Source organism: Desmodus rotundus, chromosome 6, assembly GCF_022682495.2.
Source record: "Desmodus rotundus isolate HL8 chromosome 6, HLdesRot8A.1, whole genome shotgun sequence".
NCBI classification, from domain to species: Eukaryota; Metazoa; Chordata; class Mammalia; order Chiroptera; family Phyllostomidae; genus Desmodus; species Desmodus rotundus.
In genome coordinates, this window is record NC_071392.1 from 104807320 (window position 1) to 104825316 (window position 17997).

The 17997-nt window shown below is 53.2% G+C and overlaps 2 protein-coding genes and 1 long non-coding RNA gene across 6 annotated transcripts in view; 2 read left to right on the plus strand and 1 right to left on the minus strand.

Annotated features, from left to right (window-relative positions):
- The window catches only part of LOC128781177 (uncharacterized), a 7286-nt gene extending 4197 nt beyond the window's left edge, over window positions 1-3089 (plus strand). Inside the window, exon 3 of the long non-coding RNA XR_008427073.1 lies at window positions 2881-3089. This is a non-coding gene — a long non-coding RNA (uncharacterized lncRNA). The remainder of the gene's footprint in view (window positions 1-2880) is intronic.
- Window positions 1-17290, minus strand: part of SYS1 (SYS1 golgi trafficking protein) — a 26694-nt gene extending 9404 nt beyond the window's left edge. For 2 of the 4 annotated variants that reach the window (XM_045194575.2, XM_045194574.3), the window contains exons 1-3: window positions 17086-17290; window positions 16654-16893; window positions 14956-15023 (exon numbers count right to left, since the gene is read on the minus strand). In XM_045194575.2, coding sequence (XP_045050510.1) covers window positions 14956-15023; window positions 16654-16815 — 230 coding nt within the window. In that variant the 5' untranslated portion in view covers window positions 16816-16893; window positions 17086-17290. Of the gene's footprint in view, window positions 1-12305; window positions 13573-14955; window positions 15024-16653; window positions 16894-17085 lie in introns of those variants that run through there. The other 2 variants (XM_024559420.4, XM_024559421.4) reach the window with 2 other exon arrangements.
- Window positions 4307-6970, plus strand: TP53TG5 (TP53 target 5). The gene is made up of 3 exons (XM_045194578.3): window positions 4307-4367; window positions 4555-4682; window positions 6162-6970. The coding sequence occupies exons 1-3, from the start codon at window positions 4365-4367 to the stop codon at window positions 6655-6657; spliced, it is 627 nt and encodes a 208-aa protein (XP_045050513.2). The 5' UTR covers window positions 4307-4364; the 3' UTR covers window positions 6658-6970.
- Window positions 17291-17997: the final 707 nt, after the last annotated feature.

Consider the following 17997-nt stretch of genomic DNA (forward strand, 5'->3'; position numbering starts at 1 on the left):
AGTGGACTGGAATAAGATCAGAGTGACCCATAGTTCTTACAAGGATTATACATCCAGGGCATCTCCAGCTTGGACTTAAAGGGATACAGGGAGCATAGAATAAAGAGAGAGTTTCCAGTTCTGAACAACCTGGAGTAGCTGCATTCCTTTCTACCCCGCCCACTCAGTACAGCTTAAAATGCTGGCCATTGTGCATTAAAAAAACATAAGAAGGCAGGCCAACCAGGAGCTTCAGACCCAAAGGGCACAGCAATGAGTCCCTGCGAGGGTGCTGGAGAAGCCGGCCCCCTGGACATGCCACTAAGGCAGACGCAAAAAGCCACCCGCACAAAAGTGACCGTATGGGGTTGAACAGTGTCCTCCAAACACAGAATGTAACCTTACTTGGAAATAGTGTCTTTACAGATCTAATTAGTTAAGAGGAGGTCATTCCGGATTAGGGTGTGTACCAAATACAATAGCTGATGGTCTTATAGGAAGACTGTGAAATTTTTCCACGTAAATGGAAGGACCACACAAGATGGAATTTGGGAAATGGCTCTGGGAGCGATCACGGGGGCACAAAGTCGGGTTGTGAAGAACTCCCTGTCCCCTTGGGGATGAACTGCCTACGCAGGCACAGCGGAAGAGAGGGGCGTGCGAGGGGTGAGAAGAGCGGACTAGAACAGAATGATGGGCACCGGGGCCAGGCTCCCAGGGCTGAATCCAGCTGCCTTGCCTCAGTTGCCAGAGCCCTTCGAAGGCCCTCTGGGCCCTGAGGACAAACTCCAAGCAGCGTGGTCAAGCTCATCCTCCAGTTTCAGCCACTGCCGCTCTTGGCCCCTTCTGCTCTGGCAGCATGTAACAGTTCATAATCCCCTTGCACACCCATATTTTTAAAAATTCCCTCATTTGAGAATGCTGTGGCCACCTCACCTCCCTCTGCCCAACCAACTTCTCCTCCTCCTTCTTTCCCTGACCTCCTCAGGCTGGTCCAACAACCCATGGGATTGCTTTTATCATAGATAACCCAACTTCTTTCACTTGCCAAAAAATACTCTTTGGGTACCTACTATCTGTCAGGCAGTATTCCAGCCTCTGGGGACTTATCAATGAATAGAACAGAAAGAACCCCCAGCCTTGAGGAGCCACACTCCCCGGCACCTGTGAGCTTCTTGAGGGGCGGCACACTCTGGCTCTGATGCTGTCCTCGGTGCCTAGCGCACAGTGGGTCCCCAGCACTTGGCACCCGGGGGCAGCGGGGCAGGTTTAGATGGTTCTAATGCCGCCCACAGAGTCCAGTAGCGTCCAATTGACGTGAGCTGGAACCGGCAAGGAGAGGAACGCCTGAGCAGGCAGAGGGGCCACGGAGTACTAGGAGACAGGAAGAGAGGAAGGAGGGAGGAGGAAGGAGGGAAACAGGAAGGAGGGAGGCCATCCTCCGTGTCTTCCTTCCCAAGTCACCTCCTGGGGCTCTTCCCGGGCCACGGCATGTTTAGCCACACTCCTCCCCCATCCTTCACCTTAATAATAAAGGATTTTTATATATAAGAATCTGTTCTGTAGCCTAGGCTTGGTCCATCACCCCTAAAAGGAAGAGCTAAGCACTGCTATGCATGCACACCCCTCCGCCCTGGAAGCCGTATGGGGGGAAACAGTTCCCACGCTTGGATGGGTATCAGATTGGCCGACTCTACTGGGAGGTCTGTACCCAAGAGGCTGTTTCTCATAAACTCATCAGATTATTCTGATGCAGCAAGCTAGGCAGATTATTCAGAGGAGCCCATGTTGTTAAAGTCTCCTGCAATCTGTCCCACCCCGTCACCACATCTCCCGCCACTGCCGCCCTCCCCTTCCTTCCCTCCATCGGGTCTCTTCTCAGATCTCATCCTGTTGATGAGTCCTTCCCATTCCACCCTTTGGCCACAGCAAACCTTCTCCCTTTGCTCTCCTATCCCCTCCGCCCTGTTCAGTCTTCTCCACACACTTACGTTATTTCCATTTGACACAACGGTGGTGTGCCAGAACCGACGCACGAGGGCTCACAAAAGCCCATTACATTTTCAGGACCTCTGCCGGCTGGTTTTTAAGCATAGCCATCATTAAAAATTAAGTTATACACACTTAATTAATGATATTAAACACAAAGATGGGCCCTGGCTGGTGTGGCTCCATGGACTGAGCACCAGCTTGCGAACCGAAGGGTCGCTGGTTCGAATCCCTGTCAGGGTACGTGCCTGGGTTGTGGGCCAGGCACCCAGTAGGGGGCGCACAAGAGACAACCACACATTGAGGTTTCTCTCCCTCTCTTTCTCCCTCCTTTTCCCTCTCTCTAAAAATAAATAAAATCTTTTAAAAAAGAACAAAGATGAAAATGTTCAAACTCATCACTTTCTAATTTAACTACCTTTTACTATTATCTATGTTCTTGAGAGTCTTTACATCCATAGAAATACAGAGTCCAGCACAAATAATGCCCCTTTTTATTATAAAATCATAGCATGTAGTTCTGTAACATAACAATATCACACTCAAACACACCATATGCCATTTTAGGTGAAATGGTCAAGTGAAAACTATAAATTATGACACCCATATTATTACCCAACCAACCCCGCTCAAGCAGGCCTTATTTCTGTTGAACCCTGTATCTAATATGTAATAGTATGGTATTGTGCATTTCTGTTCAACTCTGCATTCAGTGACATCACATCGGGAGCTTGAAATCAGCTGTGGAAGGAGTGTTTACACCACCGACACAGGTAAACGTGATAAATCAGGTTTATCATTTTGTTGATGTGGAACAGGGGTTGGCCATAGGCCAAATGCAGCCCATCTACTATTTTTGTAAATAAAGTTTTATTGCAACACAGCCATCCCACTCATTTACATGTCTTCTAGAGCTGCTTTCACACTACAACAGCAGAGCTGAACAGTGGCAACTATGTGGCCTTCACAGAAGAAATCTCCTGATCCACGGTCCAGCCATAAGAAAGTAATGGAGACCTTAGTGCTGCTGAGCAAATGTAAACCTGTGTCCTGTTTACAGCTGTTACGTGGGAAGAGCAACACGGTCCAACACAGCAGATAAGTTGATCATGTCACTGATGAATGGGTAGCATTCCAGCATCTTTGTTCTCTCACGTTTTTCACTTCTTACTCCTCGTGTAAACGAGAGCACCAGCACTCACACTGGCACTACACTTGTTTACCTGTCGCAGCCACAGGCTGGCTGTGGGTGCAAGGGTTGGGCACAGTTCAAGAGAAGCGTGCTGTAAGAATCGACTGGCTAAATGGAATTGACAAGCAAGAGCATTGCCACATTTCATTATTTTAGATTCCCATCAGATCTTATAACACACACACACACACACACACACACTTTGTTTTCGGGAGCCAATGATTAAACATGGACGAGCACACACACCATGTCGTTGGCCCTCCACTAGAATGTAAGTTCCTGAAGGGTAGGGATTCTCTTTCACTCCAGTACTTAGAACATCACCTGACATGTAGCCGGGCCACGGTTAACACGTGTGACGTGACTGCACAGATGAGCATAGCTGGAAACCCCTGGTTTCGTGGGTTGACTGTCAGACCTTAGGTCTCCGGCTCTTCCATTATCCACCTGTAGGCCTTGAGGAAACTATTTATTCTCTTTGAACCTTGGCTTCTTCATTTAAAAGGAGGAGTAACCCTCCTGCCTCACAGGGAGGAGGTGATAACATGCGTCCCTGCCTGCCACATACCAGGCTTCTCCTCTGATGGGAGCTTCTTCCTGACACGCTGCCCCGGCCACACACATACTCCTTGGAGACCCAGCCCTGCTGTTGTCACACATTTCAGTGATGTCACAGCTCCCCTCCCTGGGGGCTGCAGCGCACCCACCCTCACACCCAGCCTGCGAGCTGGCTGAACCTGGAGGGGCAAGGCTCAGGCAGCACCTGGTACCAGTGTTGCTCCATCTGTCTTTGAGGCCTCACAGCCCCAGCATGAGTCCATCAGCAAAGAAGAGGCCCAAGAATAGTGTGGTTTTCAAGGTTGGACTAGGGACTGGGTATGGTTGGCCTCATGGAGGCTAACCACACCCAGGGCAGGGGGAGGGAAAGGGAGAGCTCAAGGGTGAAGGGAGGTCTAGAGTGAAATGGTCTCTCCATGTCTGCCCTCAAACTGAGGTGACAAAACTTGTGGTTTAGGGTAGGTCAAATCATGCTGAGCCAAAGGGAGACGCATAACGGAAGTGTTGGGGAGGGGGGCAGCGTTCTTCCTATGTTAGCGCTCCCTCTCTCTCTCTCTCTCTCTCTGTCTCTTAGATGCAAGATGAGAAGCTACAGGACAATATACAGCAGCCTGTCCACAAATTAATTGAGTGGAACCAACTTAAAATGGTGAGATGCCTCGTTCTGGTCCCAGCTGCGGAAGGCCTGAGCACCCATGTGGCGCTGCTCCTAATGCCATAGTTAAGTGACCCAGAATGAGTCCCCGGGCTGAGCTGAGCCAAAGTCTGGACAGAGGGTGGGAGGTGATCCCAGGAAAACCGAAGCTTCTGTTTCTCTGGTTTCTTGACTCTGGCAGGTATTGAAAAACTTGTCATTCTTGAAGCTGTTCAAGAGCTCAGACCCCCGGATCCAAGAACTGCATAACCTGGCCAAGAGGTGCTGGAATTCACCGCTGAAAGTTCGGAAGGTCCTCCTGATCTCCAGGTGAGCTCAGCCTACCCCGGCCCCAATGTGGACCCTACAGCTGGCTTTACTAGGAACGGGCACTGAGCTCAGGAATTTAGAAAACCTAATGCTCACTGAGGCTCTGGGAGAAAGGTGTGTATAAGCCCTATTTTACTAATGAAACGCTGAGGCTCAGGACATGCAGTGACTTGTCCCAGTTACCTGACCTGGTAAGTGGCTGAGTGAGGATTTGAAGCCATTCCTGTCTATTATCAGAGCCGTGGTCAAGACCATGGTCGTAATCGTGCAATTACGGGACTAACCACCCCCTGGGGCACGGAGCAGGGTGGGGCCCCTCCTGCTCCCCCTCTCAGGTCAGCACAACATGCCCAACATCCACCGGCAGACTAGGCATCTTGCTGGAGCTCAGTTTCCTCATCAGTCACATCAGAATATTAAGAAAACTCCCATTGGTGCATCGCCTGCTCAGTGCCAGGCATCATGCTGGACACTTCACAAGCATTTCTGCATGTAGTTTATTCTTCACGGCAATTGTATTAGACAGACAGAATCATCCCAGTCTTACAGAGGAGGAAACTAAGGCTCTGAGAGGTTACACTTCTCACCTCAAATCACACAGATGGTAGGAGGCAGAAGCGAATTTGAACCCCAGCTTGTCTGTCTCAAAAGCCCGTGTTCTCTGAGCCCCTCCGCGGCTTCACTGCCTCCTACCCTGCGGGACCATTGTGACGGCGTCGGGTCTCATGCCTATTGGGCACTCGATCAGTGCTGGCCATTGGCATCATCAGTATTGTCATCATCTTGAGCCCCTCTCCACACACTCAGCTAGGACACTTTGCAGGGGACCCAATCGGAATGGACATCTTTTAGGAAAGTCCCTTCCAGCGTTGACTGCTTCTGGATAGCCCCACAGCTCTGGGCTCCTCTCTGAGGCAATCAGGAGATTCGGAGCCAGCGGGTCCGGACCAACCAGCCCCATAGTTTTCCAGCCTTTGTAAAACAGCTGAACCCCTCTTCAAAAGTCTGTCCCCAAACCGCAGCTGCGTTGTTGTTGGGGAAGGTGTCCTTCCTTCACCCTGCACTGGGTGGGCGGGGGGGAGGGGGGTGAATTCCTCAGAACCCTCAGGCCTCTTAAAACACAATCTGAATAAAAAAAACAAACCCCAAAACAAAAACACTGCGCTAGTTCACTCCATCAGCTGAAATATGGAGAAGAACCCCGACCTAGTGGCTGATGCTGACCATCTGCATTCCTAGGTGTCCTACCTATTAGTCACCTGCTTTTGCCCCCTCAGCCTCTCACATCCTTGCTGCCAGCATGTATCCCATCTCCTGCCACCAGGTGCAAGGCTGCTGGGTGGCAGAGTTCCTTCTCGGGCCCTCCCTAGAGTTCTGCACAGGCTGCCCTGAGCTGGCTGCGCAGCCACGGTCTCGGACCAGGCTAGAGGACCCGGCCCGGGTGCCTGCGCGGCTGACTGCTGTTCCTCTCCTTCCCAGGAGCAGCGCCGTCTGCTGTAAAGTGGACCAGAATACTGAAGAGCTCCAGGAGGCCAGGTGCTCCAAGAAGAAGCTGGAGTCCAAGATGTTCAAGGCCACAAAGAAGCCTAAGGAGTCTGAACCCAAGGTGGGGTTGCGGGAGAGGAAGAAGGTGCGGGAGTCCCGGGCAGCAGCGCGCGAGAGAGAACGACAGGTAGAGCCTGAGGGCCTGAAGGCATCGAGGGGTCATCGCCTGACTACTTGCGCTGGAGCCGGGGAGAGGCAACTGCCCACTGGGGACCCCGGAGTGGTCTTCCTGAAGACCCACCATGGGGACCCAGAGCAGCTGGAAGTAGCGGACCAGTGGATCTGGTTTGAGGGGCTGCCCACACGGATCCACCTCCCAGGGCCCCGTGTGATGTGCAGACCATCCACCCTGCGCTGGGTCAAGCGCTGCTGCACCCGCTTCTGCTCGGCGTCACTTGAGCTGCCTATGTGTCACCCATACAGGGTGTGACGACACCACTGCCAGGCCAGGGTGAGAGACAGGCCCCACACCAGGCCCAGAGCTGGGCCCCAGAGTCGGGGGGTGTGTGTGTGGGGGCTCAGGGTACAGTCCTGGGGGCTGTGGCTGGCAGTGCTGGGAGGCCCCACCTTCAGGCCTAAAAAGGGAAGCTCGGAGAGGGGGAAGCCACTCACCAAGACCACACAGCAGTCTAGTGGCCTGGCAGAGCCCCTTGGGACCCAAGCAGGGGCTCTAGGGAAGGAGAGGCACACCCTGGGAGTGCGGGTTCTGAGGTGGGTCATCCCATTGCCTGGAGGCTTCGGGAGAGGCCACAACTGCTATGGCTCAGAATCTCACAGAAGGCTGAGGAAGCAGGTTAGGAATTTCTAAATGTGGGGGAAGGGGATGTGGTCGAGCAGAGCTCTGCCACATCCTATCCTCTCTCAGACCAAATCAACCCTCCATGTTTTATTTATTCATGCTTCAAGTAAGATTTACTCGAAAAAGTTCCTTAGCATGGAAAACAAAAATACTGCAGCCACTCCAAGAGAGAATTCAGGTCCCCCCAAAAGGAAGAGGGTGACGGGCTAGGGGGTCCAGTGGGAAGGGAGGCTTCCCCTTCACAAAATCCACAACTCCAACCTGCCAGGCATAGCAGAGCCCAGTCCCTAAGCCCGCTCCCTGGGTGGGAGCGCCCCCTGGGGGCAGTCTTTGCTCCTAACACCAGGTCTCTGCTCACAGGTGGTGTGACCTCGGATGGGAGCCTGAGTGTGAGCAGAGGGAGGATCATGCAAATCATCTGATTGGGAGGGTTGGACGGGAAAATTCGCGAGTATACAAATAAAAATCTCCCATATGGCACTGAAGAATACTTCCGTTGGCTCTGCCTGTTTGCCTGGGGCTAGAAAGGCTAGAGAAAAGAGGCCTTCCACAGAAGGAGGGAGGGAGGGAGGGAGTGGCAGTTGAGGGGTGCGGGGTGGTGTGCATGGGTTCTGGCTTCTTCCACCCCATCCCTAGGTCCCTAAAGTCAGCCCAAAACCCGGAACAAAAAGCCAGCAAGCTGCAGCCCTCCCCACCCCCACGAACTGGCCTCCTGAGTGGTGTGCTCTATGAAGTCATAGAAAGGGAACATTTCCTGGGTGCTTTCTGGGTGTCTCCTGGGTGCCAGATGCCTCACAATGGCCCTGAAAGCCAAGGAGAGAAGGAAGCCACGCTGCAGAGAAAGGAAGCACTTGCCCAGAATTACACCACTAGGAGTGGTGGGGCAAGAAGTCTGACCTCAGTCTCCTGGCTGCTACCCATTCCCCACTCGAAAGAAAGGTAAAAGGCCCAAGGGAGCGTCCATCCAGCCCGCCACGCACAGCACTGCACCCTGATTATCACAGTGTCAGGTGTCAGTAAGTGAGTGTCACTGGGCCTCACCTGAGTCAAAGATCGTGGAAAGCAGAGTTGGGCAGGAAGCTGGTATTGTGTTCCTCCTGCTTCTCTGTGACATGGCACATACATCACCCAGCGAAAGCCCTGGCCCACCCGTCCGGTTGGAGTCACCCTCTGTCGGCAGAGGCTATAGGGCCCTGAGCACGCAGCTGGAGGGAGGAAAGCCCGGGCTTTCTCCAACGAAGACGATACTCCTCCCTTTTTCCTCTCCCAGAGGCAGGATGCGCTGAGCAGGTGCAGAGCGGATGCTCAAAGGAAAGCAGCAGGGCCATCCAGGGGCACCGAGACCCCGCCCCACCTCACCCTACCCCAGGGAGCCAGAGCAGTGAAGGATAGGGATCCCCAGATTGGGAGAGGAAAGGATGGGAGGGGCTCCTGCTGAACCCTCCTGCTTGCAACCCTCCACCCCACTGGTGCTCAGCACCATGACTGTGCATCTGGCAGAAAAGCCGGCCTGGGCTCGGTTGCGGGACTGCTCTGCACTGCCGGGCTCTGCCTGGGTAAGGTGGCTGGGGGCACTCCCTCCCTGCCTTACTGCACACCACCCCCTCCCCGGTGCTGCGCAACCGCCACCCCACAACCTCCCCTTCAAGCTGTCTTCCCGCTCAGCGTGCACCCCAGCCCAGTTCCTGAATCTCCATTTTGGTTCCCTTAACTAGACATCATCAACCCCATTAACCTTCGAAAATAACTTCTCCTCCATCTTTCCTACCAAGCTGTCTCCATTCCATCATCCACCTTCCTGTGAACTCGTGTCTTAGGCTCTCAGCAGAGACAGGGCAGAGTGCTTCCAGCCAACAAAAAAACCAACAAAAAATCCCAAAATACTCTCTTGGGGGCAGTGGGGGGCAGCACTATTCTTTGTGGGAAGCCTACCCAGGGAACCTCAACTGGGGCCTGGAAAGGTCGGCAGCTTCCCCTTTGCCCTCAGGGAGCCAGAGCTGCTGTTGGGGAATGCCGTGGAATAGAGGAGCCGGGTGCCAGAGCACCGCGGGGGAGCAAGGATGCAGGTCTCCTGTGGGAGTGACTCCTAGCCTGTCCCCACCAAAACTGGCATTTGGTCCCCAGGCAACTTGCCTCCCACAGCCCCACTGTTGGGGTCTCCCCACTACACCCTCCCTTTATTGAACCACTTCAATCGGAGGCTCCTCTTCTGGGCTCAGATCCTGCTTCGGGCAGGAGGCTGCAGCGGGCATCAGAAAGCACCGCAGAAATGGCTTCCTAACAGTTGACTGGACTTGCGGGGCAGGGCAGATTAACTCTTAGGTGTTTGAGTGACATCTCTGAGGCTATTACATCTGTATTCATTACATAGGGACACTAATATCCATTCCAGAAGGCTCTGAGCACATCGGGCTCGATGGAGACAAGGCCAGTTTGTGGGGTATCGAACAACTGTTTGGCCTTCTTCTGTGCCTTCTCCCTGGCGTGCACCATAACAGTAAGGCCCCAAGGCTGGTACTGACCTTGTTTCTCACTTATGAGCAGCTGCCTAGATGCCCAGTAAGGGGAACTCGATGCTTGTGACAAAGCTCGTCCTATGTCCACGTTCACAATCTTTTCGGAAGCATCTACATTCCCTCTGACCCACGCGGCACTCACACATGAGTGGAACGTGGACACATGAGGCTATGGAAGCAGACAGGCCTCGCTTCTTACCCTCAATTACTCCTCATCCTCAATTGGCCTGCCAAACGAGGAAAATAATGGTGCGAATCTCATTGGATTAAGTGAGAATATGTCACTTCTCATGTGTGGCACATGGGCTCAATACTTGCTGGCTGTACCTAGGTCCTGGGCAAGCCTGTCCCCCACGTAACAACTGGAAACACTAAAGGCTCAGAAGAAAGGTATGTCCTCTGTACGATGGGGATGAGGATGGGGATGGGGGGCAACACCAGAGCTTAGATTTATGGGTTCCTTCCTATGTGCCAGGCCCGCGCTGAGCACTGTACCCGTGACGTCTCAGTGAGTCCTCGCAACCACTCGGGGAAGTACTGTTGTCATCCTCCGTTGACGAATGAGGAAGCCGAGGCAGGGACAGGTGAAGGAGCCTATCCGAGGTCTCGCAGCTACTACTGGGCCCCAGGACTTGACTCTGCACGCCACCATAGCTCTCTCAAGTCTGTGTTAGAACCCCCAAGCTCTACTCGCCCAGGCAGGGGCAGGGCGGAGACTGAAGCTCTCAGCTCTCTGCACCCCCTCATTTCAATGCTGTTTTCATCACGCTCCACTCATTTCCTACAGAGAACCTCAAGCACCACAGTGGCTTTTGATTCCCCTCCAGAGCGTGTCCCCGGTGCCGTGGGCAGGCCCCTGCTCTAAGGCTCTGTGGACCCTGGGCAGTTCCTTGCCCACAGTTCCTTCTGGGACTGGCAGGAGGAAGCTCCCCTGATCTGGGAGTCACTGAAGGAAGGGTCTAAGGTCTAAAGACCTCTGCTTCCAGGGGCGCCCATGTGAGCTGTGCACACTCATAGGACTGGTGGGGACCCGGAGCTCTCCACCACGCCCCCAGTGTCCGCAGACTGCCACCTGGCCCATGTGGCTCTGATCTGGACGGGGCTGCCCCGAACTAGGTTAGAGGCACCGGGGGAGCTACACACCCTGTTCTCCTCTCCTGTCCTGTCCTCCTTGCAGTTTACAAAGTGCTCTGAGCACCTGCTGGGCACTAGTCTTCACTTCTCGCCAAATGGCCCAAGTTCAGGTAGTGGGTGGGGTCGAAGGAGGTGGACTTCAGACCCTAGAAAGTCCAGAGATACACCCACTGAGTGGTGGGGTGGGGGGAACTTCCCGTTATCCTTTGGCAATAAAAACATTTCCTACATTCCTGTGTTCACTTGGAAATCTGTGGCCAAACTTAATGTACTGTGTATTAGTGTTTCTAAGAAAGCTGGTAATGTTTATAAAGCACTATACATCCTTAGTATTTAAACAGCACAGTGGGATATAGACTGTATGACTACAAGGCGATAGGTTATTTAACCATTATAAACATACACACCCTTCACCTATTAAAGCCTTCCCAATGGATTCACTAATGTCACTACGGGAGCCCAAACCCTGGCTCTCCCAGCTCCTAACATGTAACCTTAGGCAGAACCCCCACAGCACCCTCATCTGTAAAACACGGCCAATATTTTCTCCTTCAGAAAGTTGCTCTGAAGATTAAGTGAGCGAGATGCCAAATGCTCAGCCCACTGCTGGGCATCTGTTAAGCACTCAATAGATGTTATTTATTACTAAAATGACGTCACTGCCATTGCTCCATTCTCTCTGGAACTTGCCTCTAGATACTGCTTTTATTGTTACTTCACAAATAAAAAAAATCTCATTAAGGTCATATATTTTTGACCCCAACTGTCATTCAGCTCAGTCACTGTTTTATTAAAAAAAAAAAAAAAAAAAAAAAAAAAGGCTCCCCTGACCTTGGGTGGTATCCGAAACTGAAATTAACACCCAAGGGGCTGAGATCGGCCATCACAGGAAATATGCAGAACAGCACCCGCTCTTAAAGGAAAGCCCCAGAAAGGTGTGCCAGCAGAGCTGCAGTGACCAGCACAGGTGACCAAGGGACATGGCAGCCACACCAAGTATTCTGACTCCTTTCTCAAAATAAAGTTAGTCACGCGCCTTTGGACTTGTGGTGTCTAGAGGGAAATCCCCCGACCTAGGGCAAGTCACCTCAGCGGGCCTTGCCTCCTGGACCCTGCAGCCCAGCCAGGGCGCCTCACCCCAGCACATTCCCAGCCTCTGCCCAGGCACGTTCACTCTCAAACCTCCCTCCCGTCACACTCCACGCCCTACTCTGGAGGGCTGGGCGCCAGGAGGCTAGAAAGGCTTCCTGGGAAGACAGACTCACCTGTGTAGCCCTGACACTAAAAGCTGAAAACCCACAGCTCTCTCAGGCAGACTCTAGAGGACCCAAGGAGGAGCACCGACGGTTTCAGTGCAGAAGTGGGTCTAGACCAGTGCGTTGTTCTGCACACGTTCAGAAATCACCACAAGTGGGACAGCCATCCTGAGAGTCACGGCGGCCCACCCACAGTCTGGGAGAGGAGGCTGTCGGTGCAGGGGACGGGACACAGGAGCTGCCTGTGCATAGGATTTTAACCAAATGGAGGAATGAATCTGGGGTCCAGGAAAGGAGAAGGTGACCTAATTCTCTGCATACAGCTCCCTTGCCTGGCCTGCTGATCTCTCATTACACAGCATCACAAAGGAAGTACAGGCAGAACCGTGGAAAATACTGTATTTATGTACATAGGAAGGACAGCTGCAAGCCCCTCACAGAGGACACTCCACTCCCAACAAAAATATCAACAGCAAACCCCTCTCTCCCTCTGCACTGTCAGCACAGGTGGAGCTGGAAGGCTGGGCTTCCTGCCTCCAGACGCCCATCACACCCTTCCCACTGCAGACTTCCAAAGAAGTCAGGAAAAAGGACCTATGCCCAGAACTGACATCCAGGGGCAGCCAAGGTGCCCGTTCACTCCCAGAGATTCTATTACCAGGGTGAGACTGGGAATGATGTAAAGACGCTTCTCTGGGTCCTAAGGCCAACTAAGTTGAAAGCTGGCAGCAGGGTGGGGACCCAGTAGAGAGAACTGGAAGTAAGTTACTCTTAGGTTCACAGGTGTGCGCATACACGCTCATAGCGAGACACGGGCTGTGCGTTTTCCTGGCGCTTGACTGCCTCCATCTGCCATCCTCTCCCCAGAGCAGCCTAACGCTGTGCACCTACGTCTCTCTCTGTGGCTGGGAATCCAGACATCGAGCGTTTCTCCAAACAGAAGAGCTGCAGTTCCGCAACCCGGCAAAGGTGACAGCTGTCCCGGGGAGATAAGACCGATGACCAGAAGAGTGGTTCGCTGCAATCAGATATCCTTGATTTTTTTTCTCTTTTAGAATAACAGGCTGGTGATAGGCATGATGGCTCAAGAGTGACATGGTTCCAGTTCTGCTACTACCCTGAAAGACGTCCCCTTGCTGACCTCCCAGACACCAAGGTCAGAGCCCTTTGCTGACCTCCCGGACACCAAGGCTTCCACAGACGAGGGCTGTTCTTGCAGCTGGGATCCTGACTGCTCCCCGCCTTCTTGCCGGGGCCTCACTATCTCTCCCACATGGACAGACTTCACACTTCCAGGGTTCCTCTCAGACCTGGGCTGGACCTCATCTGGAGGGTCTGGGCAGCCTGAGGCGTTGGGGGGTGGGGCACCTGCCCAGCGGGGTGTCCAAAGAACCCAATTCTAGACATTGGATTTAGGGGCTGAGTTGAGGGGGATCTCCTTGAGCTCCGTCCGCATGCACAGGTACTCCCCGATGACAGCCATGAGGGCAATGCACACGGCTTGGACCAGCCACCAGGTCAGCGCCGAGGGGAACCGGGAGCTGTAGAACCAGCAGCCCAGGAGGTGAAAGAAATGGACAGTGACAGTGAAATCCAGACACTGCTTCCCTCGCCGGATGAAGTACAGCAAGCCCAGGGCGCTGTGGGGAGAGGACAGCAGTGAGTCGTCACTGGGTTGTCCTGGCCTTACATTAGGTTAGCTGGGGAGTAGGGGCAATTAGGAAGACAGTACAGCGATTAGAAGCTGGTGAGATAAGTGTGAAGCAAGAGTTATATTAGTAGATGCCTAGAGGAACACCAGCAGGTAAGGCTGAGAGTGAGGCAGACTGGGTGGAAGAAAAACAAAAGTATGAGTTTGGTGATACATGCCAACTGTCAGTCAAGGGAATGGGTGGGGACCACGGCACCCTGAAGCACACGTGTTCCATCTACAAGAGGGACGAGAGCTACGTGCAGCTGGGTAGATCATCACGCTAGAAGTCTGGCCTAGAATCAATCTTCCCATTTTTCAAGAGAAGCCAGAAATATGAATTTTTTTTTTAATATAAATACCCTGACTTTCAAGTAAGTGGAAAAATGTTTTACACACCGAGCATGTCCTGACAACTGTGGAGGCCACACAGAACGTATCTGGGAGCCAAACTGGAGTCAGCCCACCAGTGTCCAACCTCCAGTCTAAGGACAAGAGTAGTAACGTGCGCCCTGGCCAGGCAGCTCAGTAGGTTAGTGTCGTCCGGCTACGCCAGTCTGCGGGTTCAATTCCCAGCCAGGGCACATATAAGAATCTACCAACGAATGCATAAATAATTGAAACAACAAATCAATGTTTCTCTCTCTCTTCCCCCCTTCCTCTCTCTCTAAAATCAATTTTTTTAAAAAGAGTAGTAATGTGCAAGGTACTGTTCTAAGTATTTCCATGAATTAGCTCACTTAATCCTTACAACTATGATAAAGGTAATATCATCCGTCTCATGTTACTGATGAGAAAACGGGCTTAGACAGGCGAACTTGTCCATAGTCACTAGACTAGTGGTAAAGCTGAGGTTCAAAGCCAAGTGAGTCTGCCTCCGGAGCCTGAGATCTTATTCATCATGCAGCCTGACTCTCAGAGACAGGTCATGGCTATGAGTGACGTCACACGTTAGCCAGTCAAACCCCTCAGTGTTCAGATGAGCAGCCCGAGGCCCAGAGAGGAGGGAAGCGACTTGGCCAATGGCACACAGACCCAGAACTCAGTTCTCCGACTCCCAACATAATCCTCTCCCCACCTCATTCCACATCAGGGAAGCGACCTGAGACAGAAGCTGTCTCACAGGCACAGAGCGACTAAGAGCTTTGCAGCTAAGTCCAAACAGCAACGAGAGGAGCCCTGTGATGGAGCCAGTCCCAGAACTGGCCTCTGCCACCCACTTCCGTCCACCACTCCCGAGGAACAAATGCCAGCCTATCTCATGTCCAAATTTGGGAAGTCAGTTTCAGTGCTAAAGCCCCAAAAGCTAGGCAGCAAAACTGGTGATACTCACCAGGTGAGGGCGTTGAGGATGAAGGACATCATGGAGAGCCGGCCTGAAGGAGTGGAGAAGCCCAGGATCTGAGGGGGAATCACAAACGGAAATATAGAAACACGCTGGAGAAGTGACTCAGTAGAGCCCCACCTCCAGGCCCTGCCAGCCCCCCCAGGAAATCCTTCCCAGAGCAGAGGGGACAATACGCCCCTTCATCTTGTGGCAGCCTGTTTCCCACAAGGCGCTTCACCGACATCCACCCTGGGATCCCGTGTGAACCCTCACGGCAGCAGGGAAGGGGCTATTCCCCTCAACTTACTAAGGAGGACTACAAGCTCAGAGAAGTTAAGTGACTTGCCCAAAGTGAAAGAGTAAGTCAACAGCAAGAGCAAGGTCCAGAACAGGGTTCAGCAAACGATGGCCCCAGGGGCCAGGCCCCTATTTTCGTTAATAAAATTTTATTGAAACACAGGCACACTCAGTCACTTGGTATTGTCTATGGCTGCTTTGGGGCTACAATGGCAGAGCTGAGTAAGTTGTGATTTCAAATCTTTACTTGCTCATCCTTTAAAAAAAAGGCGGGGGGGGGGGGGTTGCCTGTGCCTGGTCGGGAATTCAGGTTGTGTGCACCAGATGGCTCTTCAACAAAGCCTAGGGTTCCCACGTGCCCGTCACAGAAGGACAGAGGCTCCTAAGAGGGGACTACTGGGCGCTGTGAGCATGCACCCTCCACTACTCTTGACCCAGTACCGCCGAACACCACACACCTGCACGGCACCTTCAGTTATGACAGCCCCTGATACCCGTAATCTCCTAAATCCTCACCACAACCTCACCAAGCTGCTATTATTCTTGTTGTCATTCTTCCCTCTTTTGGGATAAAACTTGCCCGAGGGCTACATGGAGAATAAGCAACAGGAGCAAGGATTTCATCCCAGATCTCACGGCTCCAAAAACAGAGCTCACAACCACACCTGCAGCTGCCTCCCGGGTGCAAACACCTCTCAGGCCTCTGTTACAGTTTATAAAGTACTGTCCTAGTCCCGGGCCTCTTTGGGCCTCATAACATCCTGCTGAGGATGATTCTGTCCGTTTCCAGAAGAGGAAACTGGCGCAGAAAGGTGAAGCAACTTGCCCAAAGTCCCCCAGCTAGTGTGTGGGCGCCCAGACTTAACACCGAGCCTTTCTGAATCAAAAGTACAGGCTCTTTGTACTGCAGTCCACAGCCTCTCTGCTACTGGGCTCGTGATTTTGTGTACAGGAGAACTGAGGTTCACAATTACGACGATACTCGCCGCAGGTCAAACAGCTGGTGAGTGGAACTTAAATGGAGGCCCTACTCCAAAGTCCAGGAACTTTGCATCTCACCTCCTGGAACACTCTTTCATCCGTCCCCTCCCCAATTTGCCACCTGAGAATCTTGGGACTCAGAGAAGTGAGTCACTTTCTCAAGAGTAAGATGTGTTGGGTTGCCTGGAACGCTGCCCTGTTTGTTGTAACATCCCCAGTCCCTTTCCTTTGCACTGTGAATCGGCCTCTCTGTTATCAGCCGTTCCACTTTACAGATGAGGCAGCTGAGGCTCGGCAAGGCGAGATTTCTTCCCCAGGGTCACAAAGCTAGAAGGTTGCCCGGCCAGGTCTAGAGCCCAGCAGTGTCGGGCAACAAAGCCCACCCGGTGAAGCCCAGACGCGCCCACGCCCGCCCGAAGACCCTACCTCAGCGTCGAACATCTGGTCCAGCGAGGGGCTGCTGCGCAGCAGCCCGTCCACCAGCGCCAGCCACAGGCCCAGAGAGCCGTAATAGACGTTCTGCATGAGGACGATCTGCGACAGGATCAGCAACGGGTCCCACACGTAGCTGCGGAACTGGCCCGCCATGCCGGCCAGAGAGGCCCGGCCTCCGCCCGGGCCTTGGGTCAGCGCTGCCTCGCCATGGGCTCCAGGACGTCCCGGCACCTGCGAGGACACATGCCGGGCCTCAGCCAGCGGGCCGTCACCATGGCAACACCACCCCAGCCCGGGAGGAGGGGCTGGGACGAAGTGGGCGAGCCCATTCCCGGAGCGAGGGGAGGGCGAGGCGGGCTGACCCATTCCCAGGGTGAGGGGAAATCCTGCCAGTCTGGCTGCTCTGGGCCCGCCCGTACTCACGTTTCTTTGGGGTCCACTCACCGGTGACCAGCTCGAGGGTCGAAGCGTCCGAACGCGACCCAGCCTCACAGGCCGACCCCCGAAACAGTCTTGATAGACAGGATCATGGAGAAGAGTCCCTGCCGGCCTAGAGAGGCAAAGCTCCAGCGATCGTGGCTGCGGTAGCGGCTGCGTAGAAAGGAAGCGTTTCCGGGGACGACGGTGGAGGGGCGGGGCTGAGGTTGCGCAGGCGTGGTGGGTGCAAGCTTCGATCGCTCCCGTGAACGAGTGTACTGGGCGGCTGGGTGAGAGAGGTGTGCACATGCGTGAAGTGAAGAAGGAAGGCGATCGGAAGTGAGGCACGAGAACTGTAGGGCTTGCGTGCCCTCTAGAGGGCAATTTTGAAGAAAAAGCACTAGGGGAGAAGGAAGAGGAGAAGCCGAGGGCGAGGAAATGTTGACTTTCTCTTGAGCAAAGCTTTCCAGCGTTTTCTTTCTCCTAAAGTCTGGGGTGCTTGAAATGAGCCTACCAGTTCTTCCACATATGATGTTGCTGCTGATCGCGTTTCGCAGATGATGAAACGAAGGGTCAGAGAAAGAAAGCAACATACTGCCCACAGACCTGAGAGGTGGTGGCAGGCAGGATTAGAATCCAGGTCTTGTCAACACCACTGCATGGACTTTGTACCCACTGGGTGCCAGGAAGGTTTGGACTCATACTAAAGAGAGTCCCTGCCCTCAGACGAAACCTAATTAGAAGGCAGAATAGTAGGTGTTTTATCATGTATTCACATAGTATATTTATAATGCGGGGAGCTGATCCTGACTCTGCTGCCATGACTGTTTTTTCTCAGCCTTCTCTTGAGTCCAAATAGTGTGGACAGTCCGTAAATATTTGCTGAATGAGTCAAGAACAGCGAAAGGGCAACAGCAA

Coding starts and splice junctions, on each gene's coding strand:
- TP53TG5 (XM_045194578.3), top strand. Junction 4,683..6,161: donor AAGGTCCTCCTGATCTCCAG/GTGAGCTCAGCC, acceptor TCTCCTTCCCAG/GAGCAGCGCCGTCTGCTGTA.